We start from the raw sequence: 18,530 nt of genomic DNA, 5'->3' as shown, positions 1-18,530 counted from the left end.
CAACAGGCACCGAGGGCGCCCCGGTCCCCACACCCAGGTCCTTTGCCCCAAGCATCATTCACGGGTGCCCAAGCTCTCCGAACCCCAACACTCCAGCCATGTTACCGAAAACCCTGGTCTCCCCCTCCCACACCCCAAGGGGGCCCCTCTGGGGCTCGGGGCATCCAATAACCTTGATTGACGCTCCACCACCGCCCTGCGGGCTCCGCTCCCACACCCGCCCCCACTGCCCCAACAGACGTCCGGAACCCCCAAGTCGCGTTGCTCCTGTACTCGTGGTTTATTTCCCCAAGCGTATGTACAGGGTGGCAGGCGCAAGGTTAAAAAACTGGAGCTGAAACGGCCTGGCCACGCGGTCACTGGGTGCAGGGGCCCAGCTGACCGCCCCTGGGCCTGGGCGCTTGGCACTGTCCGACCCGCAGAGGCCCGAGTGTCGGCGGCCCCTCTTCCCTGCCGGAGGCGCTCGCGGCCGCCCGCCCCGGCCCTTCCAGTCACTACAGCCCTCTGCGGAGGGGCGGCGCCCGCAGTCCGTCCCGTCTGCTGCCGCAGGTGGACACGGGTCCCATGTCTACTGTGGTGTCCAGCCCGGAGTCCGGCCACGCGGCCCTGCTCAGAGGACCTGCTCTGTGCTGGAGGCGGAGATGTCCAGGAGCCGCCAGGCGGCGTAGGGGTTGAGCTCGTCCTGGTCCCGGCAGAGCGCCCACACGTAGAGCATGCGCAGCACCTTGTCCTGCGGGGCGGAGGGTGAGGGGCCGCCGGCCAGGCGGCGGGTGGAGCCGCGACGCGACGCTCGGCAGGCCAGGGGAAGGTGTTGGGGCGCCAGCCTGGCTCCCGGCTTGGGAGCAGCGTGGAGGCTGGGTCGGGGGTACAACTTGGAGGTGGTCACACAGGTGTGTGGCCCTCCCCTGCCCTAGGCCCACCTGCAGCCCGGGTGCAAGATGGCTGAGGCGCCCCAACTGCACCCGTCCTCCCCGCTCACTCACCGGGTCGCCTTCGACCACCTCGCCTTTGGGGTTCTTGATCACCATCACCAGCTGGGCCTGGAAGGTGACGATCAGCACGGGCCCCTGCTCCATCATCTTGCCCATGGCTAGCTGCGGGCAGATGCGGGGCCTCAGAACACCCGCAGGCCCCTCCCCGGGAGGTGCAGCGTCCAGCACCTGCCCACGGTCAGCGCCCCACAGCCTGCAGCTCCCGCTGGCCTGTTCCAGGCAGCAATTTCCCGTGAGACTCCCTGACAGCCCAAACCCCGCCGGAGGGGCTGAAACTGCTGAGGACACGCGTGCCCAGGCTCCCGCGGCCCGAGCGCCGCTGCCCGCCCGCAGAGGGCCAGCCCCAGCAGGCCCTGCACACAGCCGGCGGGGGAGGGGAGCTCGCCTTCAGGTCCCACGAGGCAGCCAGGGCAGCGGTGGCAGAGCAGATGACCCGGGCCCACCCCGCCCTGCCCGGTAACAGCTCAGGAGCCCAGGGAGACCCCCGTGCCCACCCCGGGGGCCCAAGAATATTCCAGACATGGGACTATGGGGCCTGGCTGAATGGGTCTTCCCGGGGTGGGGGCTCTCCTTCGGGACGGGACGCAACGCGGGAGGGATCTCCCCAGCTGCGGAGGGCCTGGCCCGGAAGAGGGACTCACGTCAATGTTGTCGATGTCCAGGATGCGGGAGTGGAACTGGAGCCCCAGGGCGCGGGCCTGCTGGATGGGGTGGGCCAGCTGGCTGTAGGTCTGCAAGGAGAGCGTGCGGCTGGCCCTCAGAGGCTGGGTGCAGCCAGAGCCCAGGGCACAGCGCCAGCCCGGGCCGGGCGGGGAGGGACTCCTGCAGGTGGCCAGGCTGCTTTTAGCCGGCTCACACCGCCCCGAAGCTGCACCTGCCCGGGGTGCACGCCAGGAGGGGCAGATGCCGCACGCGCCTCCCTGTCACAGGAACAGCGCCGTGTGGGGACACCCCACCCACGGCACACTGGGGGGGGGCATCGCGGCCCGACACACCCACATTCACCTCCCGGAGTCCCGGCCCGGGGTCAAACACTAGAGGACAGGTGTAGCCGGCCTCAGAGCCGTCTGCGTCCTTGCCGGGCGGCCCCGGCCTCTGCTGGACCGGACGTCCGGGGACACAGCCGCCCCCTCCAGGCCCAGCAGGCAGCCACAATGGAGAGCTCGGGCCGGGCAGCTGGTAGCTGAGGAAGCACCGTGCGGAGCTGCGCCCCGGCCGCGTCCCCAGGGGCAGCGAGCAGCTCTGGTAGACAGGCGGCCGCCGCCTGCGGCCCCACAGGGGAGACGCGAGCACGAGCTCCGAGTGCCGCCTGGTCAGTCACCGTTTGTGCGGGTGTTTAAAAAGCCTCCAGCAGCTTCTCTGCTTCTTCCGAGCGGTGCGCTGGGGACAGGCAGTAGCAGCAGCAGAGATGGAGCTACTCGGCCAGAGAGGGGTGGGGCGGCCCCTCAGCACGGAGCCCCGGCTGGGAGGCGGCCAGCCCCGGCGGACAGCGTGCTCCTGGGCGCAGGGCCTGCCTGGGGCTGGACGGCCGGGCCTCCTCAGGACACCGGGCTCCTCCCCGGGCGGGAAACCCTTCCAGGCCGTCTGCTTCTGAGTCGGGACCTCGCCACGAGAACAGCTGATGACTCAGTCGAGGGGGTGTGGCCGTGCGGCGCCCCCGACCCCCGAGCTGGGCGAGGAGCCCAACCCCGCCAGGGCGGGGTGGCGAGCCAGGCGCGAGAGGCTTCAAACGCCGAACGCCGAGCCGAGCGAGGCCCAGGGCCACGGTCACCGCACACGCGAGGAACAGCCATACACCCCACTGACTGGCCGCCCTTCGGCCCCCTCCCACGGGCCCCCAGCCCGTGTCCCGGCCACCCCAGCCAGCGCGTCCCGAGCCCGTGGCTCAGACCACCCACAAACTGCTGTCCACTCAAAGGCCCCTCGGTGACCTCAGCAGCAGCCCCTAAGACGGGGCCGGTCTCTGGGCAACAGTGACGGCGACAGGAAGGCCCCAGCCCAGGCCACCGGCGGCCCAGGTGGGGAGAGGCTCACTGTGGACCTAGAGCGCGATGGGGCAGGGCCAGCGGCGGCCGGCGGCTGCGGGCTGGGCCGGGAGCCAGTCGGCGCGAGAACCCCGACCAGGCCACCCGAGCAGGTCGCGAAACGGTTTGCCGCTTAGATCTCAGTAGAAAGCAAAGTACTCACAGCTTCATAGCACCAGTCTTTGAGGATGTCGAGCTCTCCAGAGATCATCGCCTGACAAGGGCGGACAGGAGCCGTGAGGCCAGGCGCAGGCAGGCTCCAGGGCCCAGGACCTCCCCCTCCCGCAGGGCCCACCCTGAGGCGTCCACCTCGGTCAGTCACAGTCACAGCCATGGGCCGCAGGGCTCAGGAAGCCAGGCCCCTGCGCACCAGCAGGAATCCAGCCTTCCCGCTGGCGGTGGGAGCCCCAGGGGGAGGAGGGCGCGGCCAGGCAGGCAGGGAGCTAGCTGGGAGTCAGGTGGGGGTGGAGGGATCAGGAGCCCAAATGGGGCAGGGCTCTGTGGTCCCACAAAAGGCCTTGGCCTCAGCCACACGCTGGGGCCGGAGGGCAGAGACAGGACAGAAACGCACCAGCTTCGGGAGAGCTCGCAGAGGGTGGGCTGTGACGGGGCTTAAGGAACAGGACGGGAAAGGACAGTGGGACCCTCGGCCACTGGGATGGCCACGTGCCCTGGCCAGCCCAGGGCACACCTTGAGGCCAAGAGCAGAGGGAGCGCCCAGGAATTGCGGGGCACAGAGAACATGCTGAGGACCCCAGAAACCTCCCCCCAGAGCGGACCGTGTCTGTGGCCGACACAGGAAGTGTCAGAGGGCACCAGCCGCCATACTGGCCTGCGCAGGGCCGAGACTGGCGCGGGGTCAGGCTGGCAGCCGAAGCCTGGAGCAGGCGGCTCCGAGGCACCTCTGCTGCTCCCCTACTTGGGCCCGGGGCAGGGTGGGCAGGCCAAACGCTGGGCAACCGCACAGGCCGCTGCCCGGAGGGCGGGGGGGGGTGATGCCCACCTCCAGGACGTTGGGGATGATGTCGCCCTCGCACTGCCGCAGGAAGCGGTCCTTGTCAAAGGTGGGGTCCACCCGGAGGATCTCCGTGAGCACCTCCGACATCTCTGTCTTCGAGAACAGGCCCCCTGGGGACAGCCAGCGGGGTTAGGGCCCAGGACCCCTCCCTGGGCGGGCAGGGCGGCCGTGTCGCCCACTCACCCAGCACATCCGTGACTTTGTCTGTCAGCGCCCGGGAGGCCCGGATGAAGGCATTGTCGCTCTCATCGTACTTCATCTTCATCTCAAAGAATCCTGGGGGAAATGGGGGGTCAGGGGCCCTTCCAGACCACCTTGCACCCTCCCAGAGGCTCCCTGTGCCCTGAGATCAGCGCTCCACGTTGGCTGGGTGAGCGAGGGGACCTCTCCGAGCCCGCTCGGAGGGCAGAGACCGCGGCTGTGGGCCTGGGGGTGCCATGTGAACTATGAAGGTCACCCACACTGGCCTTGGCCTTCACACGAAAGGCACAGGCAGCTCTCGAGGGCGCCGCAGGAAGGGAGAGGTGCTCGTGCACCGTCCGCGACACCAGCAGGAAATGGCTGTGGGGCCGGAGCGCCGCCCAGCCGAACCCAGAGCCACCCTCCCAGGGGCAGCCGCGCCAGGCGGTGCGGCCACATCCCGCCCAGCCAGGCAGTGGGGCCAGAGTGCCCGCCTGCCCGCCTGGTGAGAGGCACTGCGGGCTCCCTGGGCCTGCTCCCGTCGGGCCGCACCGCGCACTCCCGGGCACCCCACTGACGCGTCTCCTGCTCCAGCCAGTGGGGGCCTGGCTGCCCCGGGGCACGCCGGGTCACATGGCCACTCACGGTTAAACACCACATTGTTGTCCTTGAAGTCTTTCCACTGCTGGTACCACTTGGAGTCCTTATGCAGCACGACCCCCAGGGCCTCCCTGGGGGAGGGACAGGGTGAGGGCTCGCTGCCCTGGGCCTGTCCCCCGCCCTCCCACTACTGTGGCAGTCAGGGCGGCAGCAGGGTCGTGGCCTTTGCCCCCCCCCCACCCGCCTCCTCTTCCCTGTCCCACCACCGCCCCCTCCCCAGACTCACCAGGGACAAGCAGAAGGGAAACGCCTGGGTAGGGCCCCGCGGGCCTCGGAACCCAGGGTGCGGCCTGCTACTCACTCGTTGGCCTCAAATATTTTCTCCTCCTTGATTTTTTCTCCTGCAAACTCCTTCCTTTTCCTGAGACGCTCGGGCCTCCGGTAGGGCCCGGTCTGCCCCAAGACACTCTCGTCAATCTCCTTCTTCACAGTTTCTACCCCCTGGAGAAAAGCAGAGCTGGGCGCGAGGTGGGTTCGTGGGGGCCCCCAACCCCCGACGTTAGCCTGTGCAGCGGAGGTCAGCGAGGGCGTGCTGTGAACCGGCCCGGGCCTCGGTGCTCCCTGCAGCCTGGAGGCCACCGAGGGCCCCCCTGGGGTGGCAACCCAAAGCAGACGTGGGGGAGACAAACAGTACTGAGCCGAGACTCCAGCTGTGCCCCTTCCCCCAAAAAGGGGCAGACAGAGTCTGACCCCCAAGCCCAGAAACCTGACACTGATTCTGCCCAGACTGGGAGATGGAGGAGCAGTTTAAGATGTTCCTCTGCTCCGCCCCACCCCACCCTCTGAGCAGACCCCAAGTCTGCACCACCCTCTCCAAATGGCTAGACGCCGCCCCCCACCCCGGCTGAGCCCCGGCCACCCAAGCCTGTCTCACCTTCTCTGTGCCGCTGAACGCCCCCCCCCGCCCCCCCACCACACAGCGTCCTTCAGCCCCTCAGCACTTTCCCAAGAGCTCGCAGCAGGGTGCACCCCAGCCCCGCCCCGCCCCACCCCGCTGCTCTGGCGCCCTGTCTGCCGCCCCCGGGGGCTGTCTTGACCCTCCCTGGGCCCTTGAGCAGGGGCTCAGACTTCCTCCCAGAGGCCTGAGGTCCGGTGGGGCCCGGCACGCAGTTGGCCGAGCCGTTCCCAGAATGACCGCAGGACCTGGATCTGCCCAGTGTGACAGACGCCGGGGCACGGACCAGCGGGGCAGGACCAAGCGGCCAGAGGTGCTGGCTGCGCGCCCCTGGCTCCCCGCGCCTGGGCCCTGTCAGAGAAAGGCTGCCGTCTGCAGCAGGTGCCCTGCCAGGCCGCCCTGCCGGGGCTGGGCCTGGACACGGGCCCGAGCCCCAGTGCCCACTCACCTGGGACAGGACTTTGAAGGCCGCGGTCTGGCCCAGCTTCTCCCCGCCCTTGGACACGGACTCGGCCGACTGCTTGGCAGTCTTGGCGGCTTCCTCCACGCCTTCCTTGATTTTCCGGCCAAGGTCACTTTTGCTGACCTCATCGAGACTCTACTGAGACAGAGAGGGGTGCTCCTTGCAGCTCCTCACCGCTGCAGCTGGGGCAGCCCCCAGGGCTGGTGCTCGGGGGCACACGCTCAGGACACTGCAGACACCTCAGGGGCGCCGGACTCAGGCTGCCGTCGCGGGGCTGGCCTCTCCCCAGGGGCCGCGGCCCAGAGCCCACAGGGCGGCAGCCGGGGTCTGTGCAACGGTGCGGGCTGGCTCGGACCCCAGCGGAGCAACGCTCTGCCCGTTCTTGTGCCCGGGGAGGCAGAAACAGAGTGGCGGCAACAGAGAGGCGCCCCCGCGCCCCCGGGGGCTCCACCAGCCCCACCCACGCGGGGACCAAGTGACCCTTCTACCTGTAGGCAAGGGAGCCCCTGCTCCCCGCCTCCCCTGCTCAGCCACCGAGCGGACACGCCAGCGCGCTGTCGCCCGTCCGCGTCTCCACTCCCATGTCTTCCTGCCAGCGCCAGTAGCTGCCACGCAGGCTGGCGCTCCCTGCTGGCCGCCCGCGCCTACCCGGCCCCTGGGCCAAGTCACCCTGCCTGCGCCCAGCTCTTCCCGCTGCTTCTCTGGAGAACAGGGCCCCAGGCGGTCACCTCCTTCACGGTGCCTGTGAGCTCGCCCAGCTTCTTCCTTATCACCTCGCTGGTCCGGACCGTTTCCGACTCAATGGTTTTCTGAGGAAAGGGACGTGTCTTTCTGTCACAAGACAGCAGTCACCCGGCAGCCAAAAGTCTGAAGAAGCGTTCTCAGCAGCCCTCCTCCCCTGCCACCCTGCCTCTTTCCCCACCCCAGGGCCTGGCACTGCCCACGGCTGGGCTTGTGGCTATCAGCAGCCGAAGGCCGACAGGCTGGGACCCTCCTGAGCACAGGAGCCCAGACCCCAAGTCTCCCTCTGAGCGGCAGGTACTCAACGGGGCGTCCTGAGGCCCAGGCCCAGGCCCAGAGCGCGGCCTGCCTGTCCTGCCCCTCAGCTGTGTACATCGCACGCCTGGCCGCCAGCCCACCCCAGCCCGCCCTGCCCCCAGAACCTTCCTCCCACCCTCTCCTGAATGAAAGGGGCCACAGAGTCGGGCCCCCTCCAGGGCAGGTGCCCGAGGAGTGAAGGGGGACGCTCGGAGGGAACAAACCTCGCCACGGCCTGCGGGAGGGCAGATGCGGCCGCGGGGTCTTGGCGAAAGAACGTGGCCGCCGGCAGCGGGGGATCTGCCCGCCCGGGCCTGCGGGGAGCCGGCGGCAGGAAAGGACAGCACACCCGCACGAGGCCCACGGCCCCGCCGGTGCTGGGCGGCGCGTCTCAGGCCTGGTTTGGGGGCACTGAGCCCCCGAGGCCAGCGCCGAGTGTGGCGGCCGGGCCCGGGACAAAGGGACTCACGTATTTCCTCCTGGCTTCCTGGAGCGCATCTGACTCCTCCAGCTTCCTGGCTTCGTCGCGGAACTTTTTTATACTTTCTTTCATTTCTTTGTTTTTGGCTAATTCTTGTTTGATGTTATCAAGCAGGCCGGAGAGAAAGCCTTTTCTGTTCCCAGAAGAATAGGACTTAGACTAGAAAACACGTGAAAGAAATGGAGGTTTTCCCGTTTCTGGTGAAGATTTAAGGAGAAGAGCCACCGCCTTTCCGACGAGGAGGAGCTCTGGCAGACCCAGGTGACACGGGCCGACCCCCGCGAGGGGCCGCTCGGGGTGACACGGGCCGACCCCCGCGAGGGGCCGCTCGGGGTGACACGGGCCGACCCCCGCGAGGGGCCGCTCAGCAACAGAAACAGTGCGATACAGTCCGGGAGAACAGCGTGAGTTTACCACGTAGACAAAGATCATATTTCAGTGAAAAGCAGACCAGCGGCCGGGGCTCCGGAGGGGGCCGTGCTGTGGGGAGGGCGGAGGGCGGCCGGGCGCGGGGTGGGGGGGCTGCGTGCCCCCCGGGTTATGCCCAGGCCTATAACCCCGCCAAGGGCAAAGCCCAGCATGCGGCTGGAGGAAAATGCTTCAGTTACTGTGTATCCACCCGGCCCATCCCTGTACCAAACGGACCAGGAGATGTGAAGAGCCAAGGGGAAACTGTCCAGTGGGGGCGGTCTATGGGAACTCTCTGTTCTTGGCCTTCAAATTTTCTGTAACTCTGAAACCATTAAAAACAAAGCAAAAGGCGGTGCCGGTAATGCTGGGCGGCAAGCTGAGCAGGTCGGGGCAAAGGGCAACCCGAGGGGTCGTGGGCTCAGGGGGGAGCTGAGGATGACTCATCGCCCAGAGGCACCAGCCCTGCTCTGCGCTCCCGGGGGCTGGACACTCGCTCCGATGGGTCCAGCTGGGCTGTGCATGAGCCCAGGGCCCAGGGCCTGGCGGACCACTCCTTGTCGGTCCTCAGGACTGAGATCAGAGCGCGCCCACTCGGGTCCCACGGGAAACCTGCTACCGGGCGGCCAGACCCTGGGGCTGAGAGAAAACCCGCGGCTCTGGTCACCGTAGGCGGTGGCACTGCTGTCCAAGACCCAGTGTGGGGTCAGACAGCGCCTCCGAGGGGCCTGCTGCACCACCACAGCCACGGCTCGACATCGGGCTCGGGAGAGAGAGCCCGCGTCAAGGGCTCCGGCACTGCCCAGGCACCTGTGCGGCTGCGTCGGGCGGCGCCATTGGCCAGTTTCAGGGCTCACAGCCTCCCTGGGCCTGTCAAACTAGCCAAAAGCCGCGCCAGGCTGGCCCTGGCAGGCTGCCTCCTCACCCGGACATATCCCAGCCGGCCTTTCTCGGGGGGTCGAGGCTCAAGGTGCAGGGGCTGCATCGCCTGGCAGCCGCTCTGCTGTGCACCCTCAGGCTGGACACCCAGAGGGCACCACGACAGGCCTCTCTGAGGCGCTGTCTGACTCCACACTGGGTCCTGGACAGCAGTGCCACTGCCTACGGTGACCACGGTCTGCGGGGGCAGACAGGGAAAGGGTCGGCGCGAGACTCGGAGGGAAGGGGGTGTGGGCTGTCCAACATGCGGCTCTGGGGAGGGTGGGGCCCACGGTGCTGAGGCCCCAACAGAAGCAGTCACGGGACAGACTGGAGGGCAAAAGCTCTGGAAAATGCCACCAGTGAAGAACAGCATAAACAAAGGGCGAGATGTAGGCCAGGGAAACTGAGTCCCTGGAGACGACAGGTGGCTGCTCACACGCAAGCCTAGCACCCAGAAAAGGGAAGGGCTCTGCACGGGGTGGGGCGGGAAGCAGACTTCAGGCATGCTGACGCTTTCCTGGCCGTACAGCCGACGCACGAGCCAGAAGCCCTAGCCGACAATTCAAGCACTTCTCAGGATGCTAAGAGGACTGGGCGCCTGGGCCCTGTAACTCTGGCAGAGTGCTTGCCAATCAGAGGCCGCTGCAGAGGAGGCAGCTTCCGGCCGTCCTCTCTCCTGTCCACAGGGCCTGGTTTTCCAGGCACCTCCCAGCCCTCTGCGTCCCGAGTCACTCACCAGGGGCAGGTCTCTACGTGGCTGGCAGATCTGATAGGTGCCATGGGGTAGCAGCACTAGGTTGTGGCTGGAAAGAAGCTGGACTCCACTGCCCAGGCATCTCTAATGGGAGAGAAGAGAACGGTCCGCTCAGCAGAGAGGGCGGCGGGGCGGCGGCCCACGACAGGCAGCACTGCCTGTGGGTGCTGCTGGCTCTCATCTCACGGCTGCCGTAGGCTGGACACGCCGCCATTCCCCAGTCTGAGAAGCCAGTAGAGTATGGTGGAGAGAAAAAAAATGCTGGGACCGCAACTCCAGATCCCCTCCTTTCACTTCTGAACTGGGGGAGACCAGATGGGTCCCCGCAAATGCCAACCTATGGAGACGAAAGCTAAATGTGCCAGTCCGACTCCACCCTAGGGTGACAAGAGGCGTCCAGAGCTCTGGTGCTGGTGGCAAGTCCCTCGCAAGCCCGTTCCACTTCCAGCACCAGAAACCCGGGCTTTCAGAGGTAAGAACCGATACTGCCTGCCCCAGGGACGACCCCTGAATAAACCCGGTCTGGGGTGGGCTGCAGGCAGGGCAGCTTACGGGAGCTTTGGAAAAAGGACCAGCTAATTGCACGTGAAAGGCATTTCTTCTCCTACCAAACAACGAACTTCAGCTTCGTGAGGGAAGCGCCTGCGCCGGGCACTGATGTCCATGACTGGACAGAAGGCTCCCTGGGCCTTTGCCACGCCTCCTCTCTCCAGGAAGCTAAGCAAACTCCCGGTTCTTCAGGGAAAACGCTTAAAAAACTTGCTTTACCTCTGCTTGCCTCTCCACTCCCCCGATGCCACTGATTTCGGCAACAGTGGGAGGCTGAAGTGGATGGCCAACTTGGAGAGAAATCCCAGAGACCAAAGCTGTGGTTGGTTCGCCACAGGTCTTGCGCCCAAATCCTAAACTCATCCTCTGAACACAGGCTCCAAAGGCACGCTGCCACTCACTCTCTCAGCCCTGAATTGCACACAACTTTCTCCCACACTGGGCCCCACGGGTATTTCCTTGCTCCACAGTGGGCGGCTCTCGTCAGGCTGACCGCGATGTAGACAGGTCAGCCTCTCCACCAACTCTGACGCTTGCGCAGGCGCTTCACCTGCCGCCCCAGTTTCCCACCTATGCAACAGCGACAGCGGCAACAAGTACTCTTGCCCCCCACAGGCGCTGCGCAGCTTGACTCCCGGGGCCCTCGAGGACCCCCACGCCTTCGCGTGGAGCTGGGACGGGCGGCGCAGGGGAGGCTCTCGGTGGAGGGTCTGGCACAGACGCAGACGGTGACCGTCACGGTTTCTGCCCCCCCCCGGCCCCCGCCCCGCTACTCTTTCACTGGCGCTGCGGTCACCATTCGCTGCCCGCACACGTGCGGTCCGCCCGGCCGGGGCTCCGCGCCGCCGGAAGCCGAGCGCCGCGGCCAGGTTCGGGCGCGCATGGGCCCCACCCTCAGGCCTCGCTCCGGGCACCTGCTCTCGCCCCGGCTGGCCCAACGACCCCACCCCCGGGGAAGGACCGCGGGGACCAAGGGCCTGAGGAGGACGTGGAGGCCGCGGCCCAGCAGCCCCGCGAGGCTCGTCCTCTCAGTCGCTCAAGTCTGCTCACCCTCGGGCGGCGGCACCAGCCTCCTCGCAGAGCCGCCGCCGCCATGTTGAAACATTCCGTGTGACCTTCCCGCGGCGCGGCCCGATGGCGTCATCTGCCGCGTCAGCTGGCGCAGCTAGGGCCTGGGAAAAGCGGGAGCTAGGGGCGGAGCCTCGGAGAAGCAGAGGCCTATGATTGGGCATTCCGGCCGGCTGGGGGCGGGACTTCTGGGAGACAGCGATCTATGGTTGGATGAGACTGAGATGGGGTGGGGTCTGGGGACGCGGGGGTGGACTCGAGGGGCGCTGGGGCGCGCGGGCGCACGGACCCTTTCAGTGAGGTTCCGACTGAGCCTGGAGGATCGGCCCGTTCAGAGTGACTCTGGCTTTCGCGGCATTGACTGACAGTGACGGAAAGGGCTTCTCCAAAACCACGAACGAATTAGCCCATTTTTGTGGGCCCAGAACTGAAAGGGAGACTTGAGGCCAGGCTGGGGACGGGCCAGTGCTCCGCTGACCAGCGTGGGTCTGCGCGCTTTGCCCCCAGCAGCTCAGGATCGTTCAGCACCTGGAGCCTGCGTTCCTTTAGAGAATGCCGCCGCCACGTGGCGGTGCCTTGGCGCGCGCAAGCAGTCCACGGCTGGGCAGCGGTGGCCGAGCGTCCCCTGGGGAAGTTAATGAATGTTGGGGTCTGCCCCTTTGAAGCCCTCTGTATTATTAAACTGCGATCAGGTCTGTTCACTGTCCAATGCCCAGGAAGGCAATGTCCACTCCTTGGCTTCAAGCTGGAGCAGCTGTGTCCTCTGGCCCTCGGACGTTCGCCTGCAAGGTGGAAGCAGTGAGGGTTTGGGGCTCGTTTGCCGTCTTTGCTCCGAAAGCAACAGACTAGTTAAAAGCAGTGGGGTCGGGTTTGTCACTAAGAAGACGGGGTTCTTTGGAAACGGACACCCAGAGTGCTGTCCAATGAGCCCATCAGTGGCCCAGAAGTAAAGTGCAGCTCCTTTTGGCCCCACATCTTGGTGAGGCCGCCATGGCCGCCGCCAGCTCCCAGCCTCACCGTGCCACCCGAGGGCCCGGTGGGCAAAACGGCCGCCCTGGCCAAGGCCAAGTCGCGGCCCAAAGGCACAGCTCCGGACAAGCGCAGACCGCATCTCCAACACAGCCACGGAGGGCAGGCCCAGACGGTCCCGACTCTAAGCTGTGCCCAGCCCACGGGGGCGAGCCCGCGGCTGAAGAGTCATGGCTCCGCGGCGAGGGCGAGGGGCTCCTTAGTAAAGGACTCGCTGACCGGGTTCGAAGCACGGAGTCGAGCAATTTTACGGCAGAAACGCCGAGACAGACTCCCCGGCTGCAGTGATGACGCCAGGACACTGCATTTTGGGCGGAAATCTATATAGAAGAAAAAGTAAAGGAAGGAAGACCTCAAAGAAGACTCCTCAGCGATTCCAAGGCGGGACCCCAGGGCGCAGCAGACCCCTCCTGTCTCCCGCTGCTCCCCTCAGCAGTGTGTTTCAGCTGACCTGTCTGTCCTGCTCCCCCCTATGTCTCTGGTGCATCCTCACACCTGCACCCCAGTTCTTATGTGCACAAACACACCCCCTCTTATTTGTAGGGGGACAAGGGCTCTCACGAATGATGAAGATGAATGTCTTCTAAGACTGAACCAACCGCATCCTCAAGTTGGCCGACTTTACAACGGCCTCTGACTGCTTCGCACCACCAGGCTGCAGTTTTGCCCAGACGGTTCCCACGCGCCCGCAGCTGCCGCCCAGGTGTGGGCTGTGGCTCTGGGCCGAGCTGTTTGCTGGCCTGGTTAAGGGCTTGACTGTTCCGGATGGCAGAGGTGGGAGTGTGTCTACAGGCTGGGCTGCTGGGGAGGATGAGGTGATGAGGCCCACGGCAGGGAGCCGGGAGAGGCCGTGGGAGCAGCTGGGTTCAAGGCCAAAATCGAGCTGAGCTTGGGGGTTCTGGGAAGGAACCCACTTCTCGGTCCCTTCAGGCTGTCGAAAGAACGACGACAACTGCTTGTAGATGTTGCGCTGATAATCCGCTTCCTTGCTGGTGGTTGGGGGGGGCTGCTATCTGTGGGCCCCCTGGCCCCCCTCTGCAAATGGTCCCTCCACTTTTACGCCTGCATTGGTGCCCCCAAGCCGTGCTGCCGGGGGGTGTGGCAGAAGCAGGGGTGCTTGGGGGCCTGGTGATTCCCTGCCGGGGGGCGGCCCAGTGTATAAACCGGGGCGTGGGCTGAGGCAGTGGCCCCTAACCCCACACAGGTCTGAGGGCTTGCTGGAAGGTGGGGCCCAACCAGGCAGCTCAAGGAAGGGGGGGAGCTGGCAGTCAGGACGGGGGTGGGGGGGTGAGGGGGGAGGGGAGGCCTCACCTTTGGGCCTCGTGTGCTTTGAACCGGGCACATTACCGTGAAAGACAAACATGGGGTGTGGGGAGCTAGAGCTGAGGGGCGTGGGATGGGCGGCACATGCCTGGTGCCGGAGCTGGGTCAGCAGTGGCCCGAGGGGACACTTTGTCACATGTCCCACCTGACACAAATTGATTTATGTATGTATAGAACTGGGGTACAGGCCAGAAGCGCGGGAGCAGGGGTGAGAGGCTTCCCCAGAGACAGAGTGGGGAGCAGAAGAGGTGGTACGCTTTAAAGCCCCCGTTTATCGCTACTTGTGGGGGCGCGGCCTGCAGGACAGCCGCTAGGAGAGCGGCCAGCTGCAGCCCGAGAGGGAGGAGTGGGCCTCACACTCTGGCCTGACGAGGCGCAGACTGTCAGGAGGCGGGGTGGGGGGGCGCCGCGCGGGTGGGGTGCGCACAGTGCTGCCTGCGGGGAGGAGTGGGCGAGTCGGCCGCAGCTTGGGATGGGCTGGTTTGAGCCACTTCCGCGGGCCCTGGGCGCTGGCCCTGGTGACCAGGGCGGGCTGACGGGCTCGGAGCGTCGTAAAGGAGGGCGCTGGAGGTCTCGGGCCCGCTGTCCGCCAGCACCAGCTCGCCTGCAGGCCGGGCCGTGCCCAGCTCCTGGCCCCTCCTGCGGGACGGTGGGCCGAGCTCCACCCCTCCCTCAGGATGCGGCTTGCAGGACACAGATGAAGGGTTTTGATTCCCACACCAAAACCTGGGTTCGGTGCAGGCCCTGACCCACGCACGTGGCCTCGGTGCAGGCCCTGACCCACGCATGTGGCCAGGCAGAGCTGGCAGGAAGCAGCACACCGCCTCTGCCCCCCAACTTCCCATGCCTGACCGAACCCCAAAGCAGACAGTCGAGAGGCAGAGCGCAGACAGGCCTCTACTTAGGGGCCGGGAGGCCTCTATGAAGATTCTCCAGTACTGAGCGGCGTTTGCCAACAGGCCGCGCTTCGCTTTGGGGTGTCAGGTGAGTGCAGAGCAGCTGGGGGCCCTCCTGACCAGGCCCTGAGGGCAGTGAGGTCCCTGCGGAGCACCCCCAACGGCTGAGACAGCCTCACGTCCCCCGTTCCCAGCCCCTTGGAACTCCTGTGAGCTCACTGTGGAGCCGCCAAAGGCGCCCTGCGGCCCGCCCTCCGCTGTACCCCGAACGTGCACGGGGGCCCTCGGTGTTCTTTTGGACCCGAGTGGGGTAAGACGGGCCCAGCACCAGGCCAAGCAGGTGCAAGTGTCACCTCCGGGGCTGTTGCTTGCCAGAGCTCAGGGTCCCTGACCCACCACCTGCCCTGCTCCCTGGGGCACCAGGCCGGGGCAAGGAACAAGGTGGGCGCACGGGGCCCTCACGCCCACGTCACAAGCAGCTCTCCGGACCACACTGTGCGTACGACTTTGGGGTGCTGCAGGGCCGCAGCCCCTTCACCTTGAAGGAACGATGAGAACGGCCTGTACTGCGGCTTCTGTGCAAGAGCCCCCCAGCCCGCCCCATCGGTGTTCGGCCTCTTAGGATCCGACATTCTGGGGTGAAGGGGAGTTGCCTGTTCCAGGCAAGAGATGGAGAAGAGGGAGGCGAAGATTCCATCAAAACACACCCCACTCACGGCAGCCTGGAAGCCGCCTGCGTCGCCCGGGGCTCCGGGGACGCAGGCTCAGGCCGGCCCGCCCAAGTGGGGCGCAGGGTCTAACGGGGCCCTGGGCGCGGGCACCTCGGGCGGAGGAGCGCTGCTTGAGGCCCAGGCGGGCGGCGCCGCGATGGCCGCCAGTAGCTGCAGACCTGAGTGCAGGAGCGTCCCGGAGGCCCCAGGAGCCCCCGGGAAGGCCCCCGGCCAGGAGGCGCACGCCTGGAGCCCTCTGCCGAGCGGGGAGCCCTGTCCCCAGGCGCTGCAGGCCGCCTCCCTAGGGCTGACACGGGTGGGCGGCCTGAGGCCTCCCAGAGGCCGTGGGCCACCCACACCTGGAGAGGGCGAGCTGGACACTGAACAAGGAGCACAGAGAGGGGCTCGGCAGTGCGGGGCGGCGGCGCCACGGCCTCGGCCGGCCACGGGTCCAGAGTGACTTCTGCCAGGATGTCCCTGACCCGAGTCGTGGGCGCTGTGAGCTCACCCAGCGGGCAGAGCGGAGCCGGGAGCTGGTGGCTGTGCCCGGCACCCGGATGGCGGGCGGCACCGAGGCCCAGGCATGTCCTGCCTCTGGGGAGCCGCCCTCGCCCCCCATCTTCTCATCACCAGCTTGGCTCTGTGACATCTGAAATGGCCACAGGGCTCGGAGGTGGGGAGCAGGAAACCCAGGGGCAGCGGGGCCCGGACAGGGGCCTCTGGGCCTGGGGCAGGGTGGGGCGGGGCAGCCACTGTCGCCAGGGTCCAGTCTTCGCTCTAGGCGGGCTGTCCAGGGTGACCCGCCCCGCGGCAAGGCGAGTGTGGCGGAGCAGCCACGCCGGCTGGGAGGAGGCCGGCGGGCACCTTCTACTCAGCTCTGGCTGTGCCAGTCACACACCATCACCCCTACACCACCACATCTCAGTGATCCCACATTTATTACCAGAACATCACAGAATTCCAGTCATAGTTAACATACAGCGTCTAACACAGACCTGATACCTGTGAAAAGAACGGAGCATCCGACAGCTCAGTGCTTTGGGGTCAAACACCCGAACCAACACGCTGTACTTCAAAAATACGCTTTGAGAGCTTTGGAAACTGAATTAAAATGTCTACACAGCTATGAACAATTGTTTAATAAAACTTTTTCATGTTTCCATTACATGTAAATATATCAATTTGGCATCTCTATAAAAACTCTGAAAATGGTGCAAAAGTTTCATTCTCTTTGAGAAAGCCATTGACAAAAAATATTCACACTTCACTAAAATTTTGAAAAATGGTCTTCTTTCAAAGCTTCTTTATTAATCGGAAATCTTCTGGATTATCAAAATCTAGGTTTGCTTTTTCCTCCTAAAACACTAAAGAACATTTATTCACAAGATTAAAAAGGCCAATGTGGAGATGGAAAACTGAGAAGGGCTGTTTTTTCCTGAAAATAATGTAAAAAAAGCTAGTTACATGAGCATCCTCAAAAGAACACAATGGGATTCATTTTATTGTTGACTTTTGGACAGCAGTGTCATACTTTATTGAAAACAAACCCATGTAAAAACAAAGTTAAAATGAAAAATGGTACCTGAAAAATAAATTACTTTATATAAAACAAATCAATAACTTAAAACACACTAACATACAGACGTCTACCCGCCTCCTGCACAACACGGGATGGTGGCGAGCCCCTGGCCGTCGCTGCAGAGACCGTGACCGCAGAGGCGGCGGCCCGATGCGCCTGCCCTCCGGGGGCAGGAACGGCCCTTCTGGCCAGGCGGCTGCCAGCCCTGCGGGGCTTGCAGGGGCCTTTCATGCTAACGACCAAAAGCAAAACTGAATTATGTCACCGCAGGTTGTGGGAAATAGATGGTACAATCACTGGGGTCCGAGGCAAGGCGGGCTTGGAGACGGCCGGTCGGCCAGGGCGCGGCGGCCAGGGCAGACCTGGGGAGCCCCCTCGGGAGATTTCCCGAGGCGCTGCCTCAGGTCCCAGAAGATGCCGTACATCCTGGGAAGGAGAAGGACAGTGTCAGGCAAGGGCTGGGCGGGGCTCGGGGCTCGGGAAGAGGCCCTGGCAGTTGATTCTCGCTCCCCTTTCTCCAGCCCGGTGGCTGCAACGCGCACGGACAAGGTAAAATCTGGCTGAATCAGACACAAACAGGAGCAGCTGGACGACGTCCACTTTGAACGTGAAGCCCAACGGTGGGCGGGGTGAACACCTTCCAGGCCAGTGACTCCCTGGGATGCAGGCCAGGCAGGTGTTGCCAAGAGCTGTCCGGGGCTCCTCTACTTGCCGGCTCCGGCAGGGCCAGCCCCGCCCGCCAGCGGCCGGCTCCAGGCGCCGGGTCTGAGCGCAGGTGGCGCGGGCCGGGGGCGGGCTGCCAGCACGACGCCAAGCGTGGATGCTGAAGGTTAAGGCAGCTGCCCTTGGCAAGGGAGACTCAGCGCCGGGAGCAAGGAGCTGGAACCCACCTGCGCCACCTGCCAGGCCAAGCAAGCCCCTTTCAGCTACTCTGGCCAGATGGAGTGGGGACATCTCAGTCACAGAATGACCCAGAAACACAGCCAGAGCAGAGAACCGGGGCCAGGCATGTCACACCGGAGGCGAAGGCCAGGGGGAAAAACGGACAATTCAAACTGGAATCAGGTTCACAAATGTGGAGCTGCTTAGCACACAGCTACGAGAGGAAGCTATACAGGCCAAAAGAGAATCAACCCAAGCCTCTTTGGTATACAGTTACCAAACCAAACTTTTGATAAACTAACATTATCTACTCTTCCTTCTTTTCATCAAAATTCCTAAATAAAAGGAGGGCATTCATTTTGCGAAATACAGTATGATTAATCGATGTAAAAATTTTAAATGTCCCTTTTGTACTGTAACTTAGGAAAAAAAAAAACAACCAGGATCCTCCTTCACAAACAAGCCTTGAGAAGAGGGAACAAGCTCTCTGGCCATGGGGCCACAGGGCCTCGGCCTCCTCGGGAGTGACCCTGCTTCCAGGACTGCCATCTCAGAAGCTAAATCCTTCCACACTTGCAAACTACAACTCCCAAAGACATGAATTGGGTTTTGAGCTGAAAGGCTGTTCAGAGAGAGATCACGTCAAATGAGAATCGTGCT

General features: G+C 64.7%; 1 protein-coding gene across 1 annotated transcript; it reads right to left on the bottom strand.

The window, feature by feature from the left end:
* Positions 1-262: 262 nt before the first annotated feature.
* TIMM44 (translocase of inner mitochondrial membrane 44 homolog (yeast)) lies at positions 263-11,506 on the bottom strand. The gene is made up of 13 exons (XM_004689417.2): positions 11,434-11,506; positions 9,817-9,918; positions 7,740-7,910; positions 6,961-7,041; positions 6,218-6,367; positions 5,176-5,315; positions 4,860-4,945; positions 4,218-4,310; positions 4,020-4,144; positions 3,180-3,230; positions 1,634-1,723; positions 984-1,094; positions 263-730 (listed from the first exon to the last, which is right to left on the bottom strand). Exons 1-13 carry the CDS (start codon positions 11,476-11,478, stop codon positions 611-613), a joined length of 1,365 nt encoding a protein of 454 aa, XP_004689474.1. The 5' UTR covers positions 11,479-11,506; the 3' UTR covers positions 263-610.
* Positions 11,507-18,530: the final 7,024 nt, after the last annotated feature.

The sequence above is a fragment of the Condylura cristata genome, unplaced genomic scaffold (genome assembly GCF_000260355.1).
Source record: "Condylura cristata isolate star-nosed mole 26May11 unplaced genomic scaffold, ConCri1.0 scaffold00025, whole genome shotgun sequence".
In the NCBI taxonomy this organism is placed as follows: Eukaryota; Metazoa; Chordata; class Mammalia; order Eulipotyphla; family Talpidae; genus Condylura; species Condylura cristata.
Note: the sequence above shows the minus strand (reverse complement) of the source record. Positions and strands in the feature narration are given on the sequence as shown.

What these genes read in the sequence shown, in the direction of transcription:
- TIMM44 (XM_004689417.2), bottom strand. Translation starts at nt 11,478, where the DNA reads ATGGCGGCGGCGGCTCTGCGAGGAGGCTGGTGCCGCCGCCCGAGG. An exon ending in TGGACATCGACAACATTGAC is followed by an intron (nt 1,095 to 1,633) that starts GTGAGTCCCTCT and finishes ATCTGCCCGCAG; the next exon opens with CTAGCCATGGGCAAGATGAT. An exon ending in AGGTGGTCGAAGGCGACCCG is followed by an intron (nt 731 to 983) that starts GTGAGTGAGCGG and finishes TCCGCCCCGCAG; the next exon opens with GACAAGGTGCTGCGCATGCT.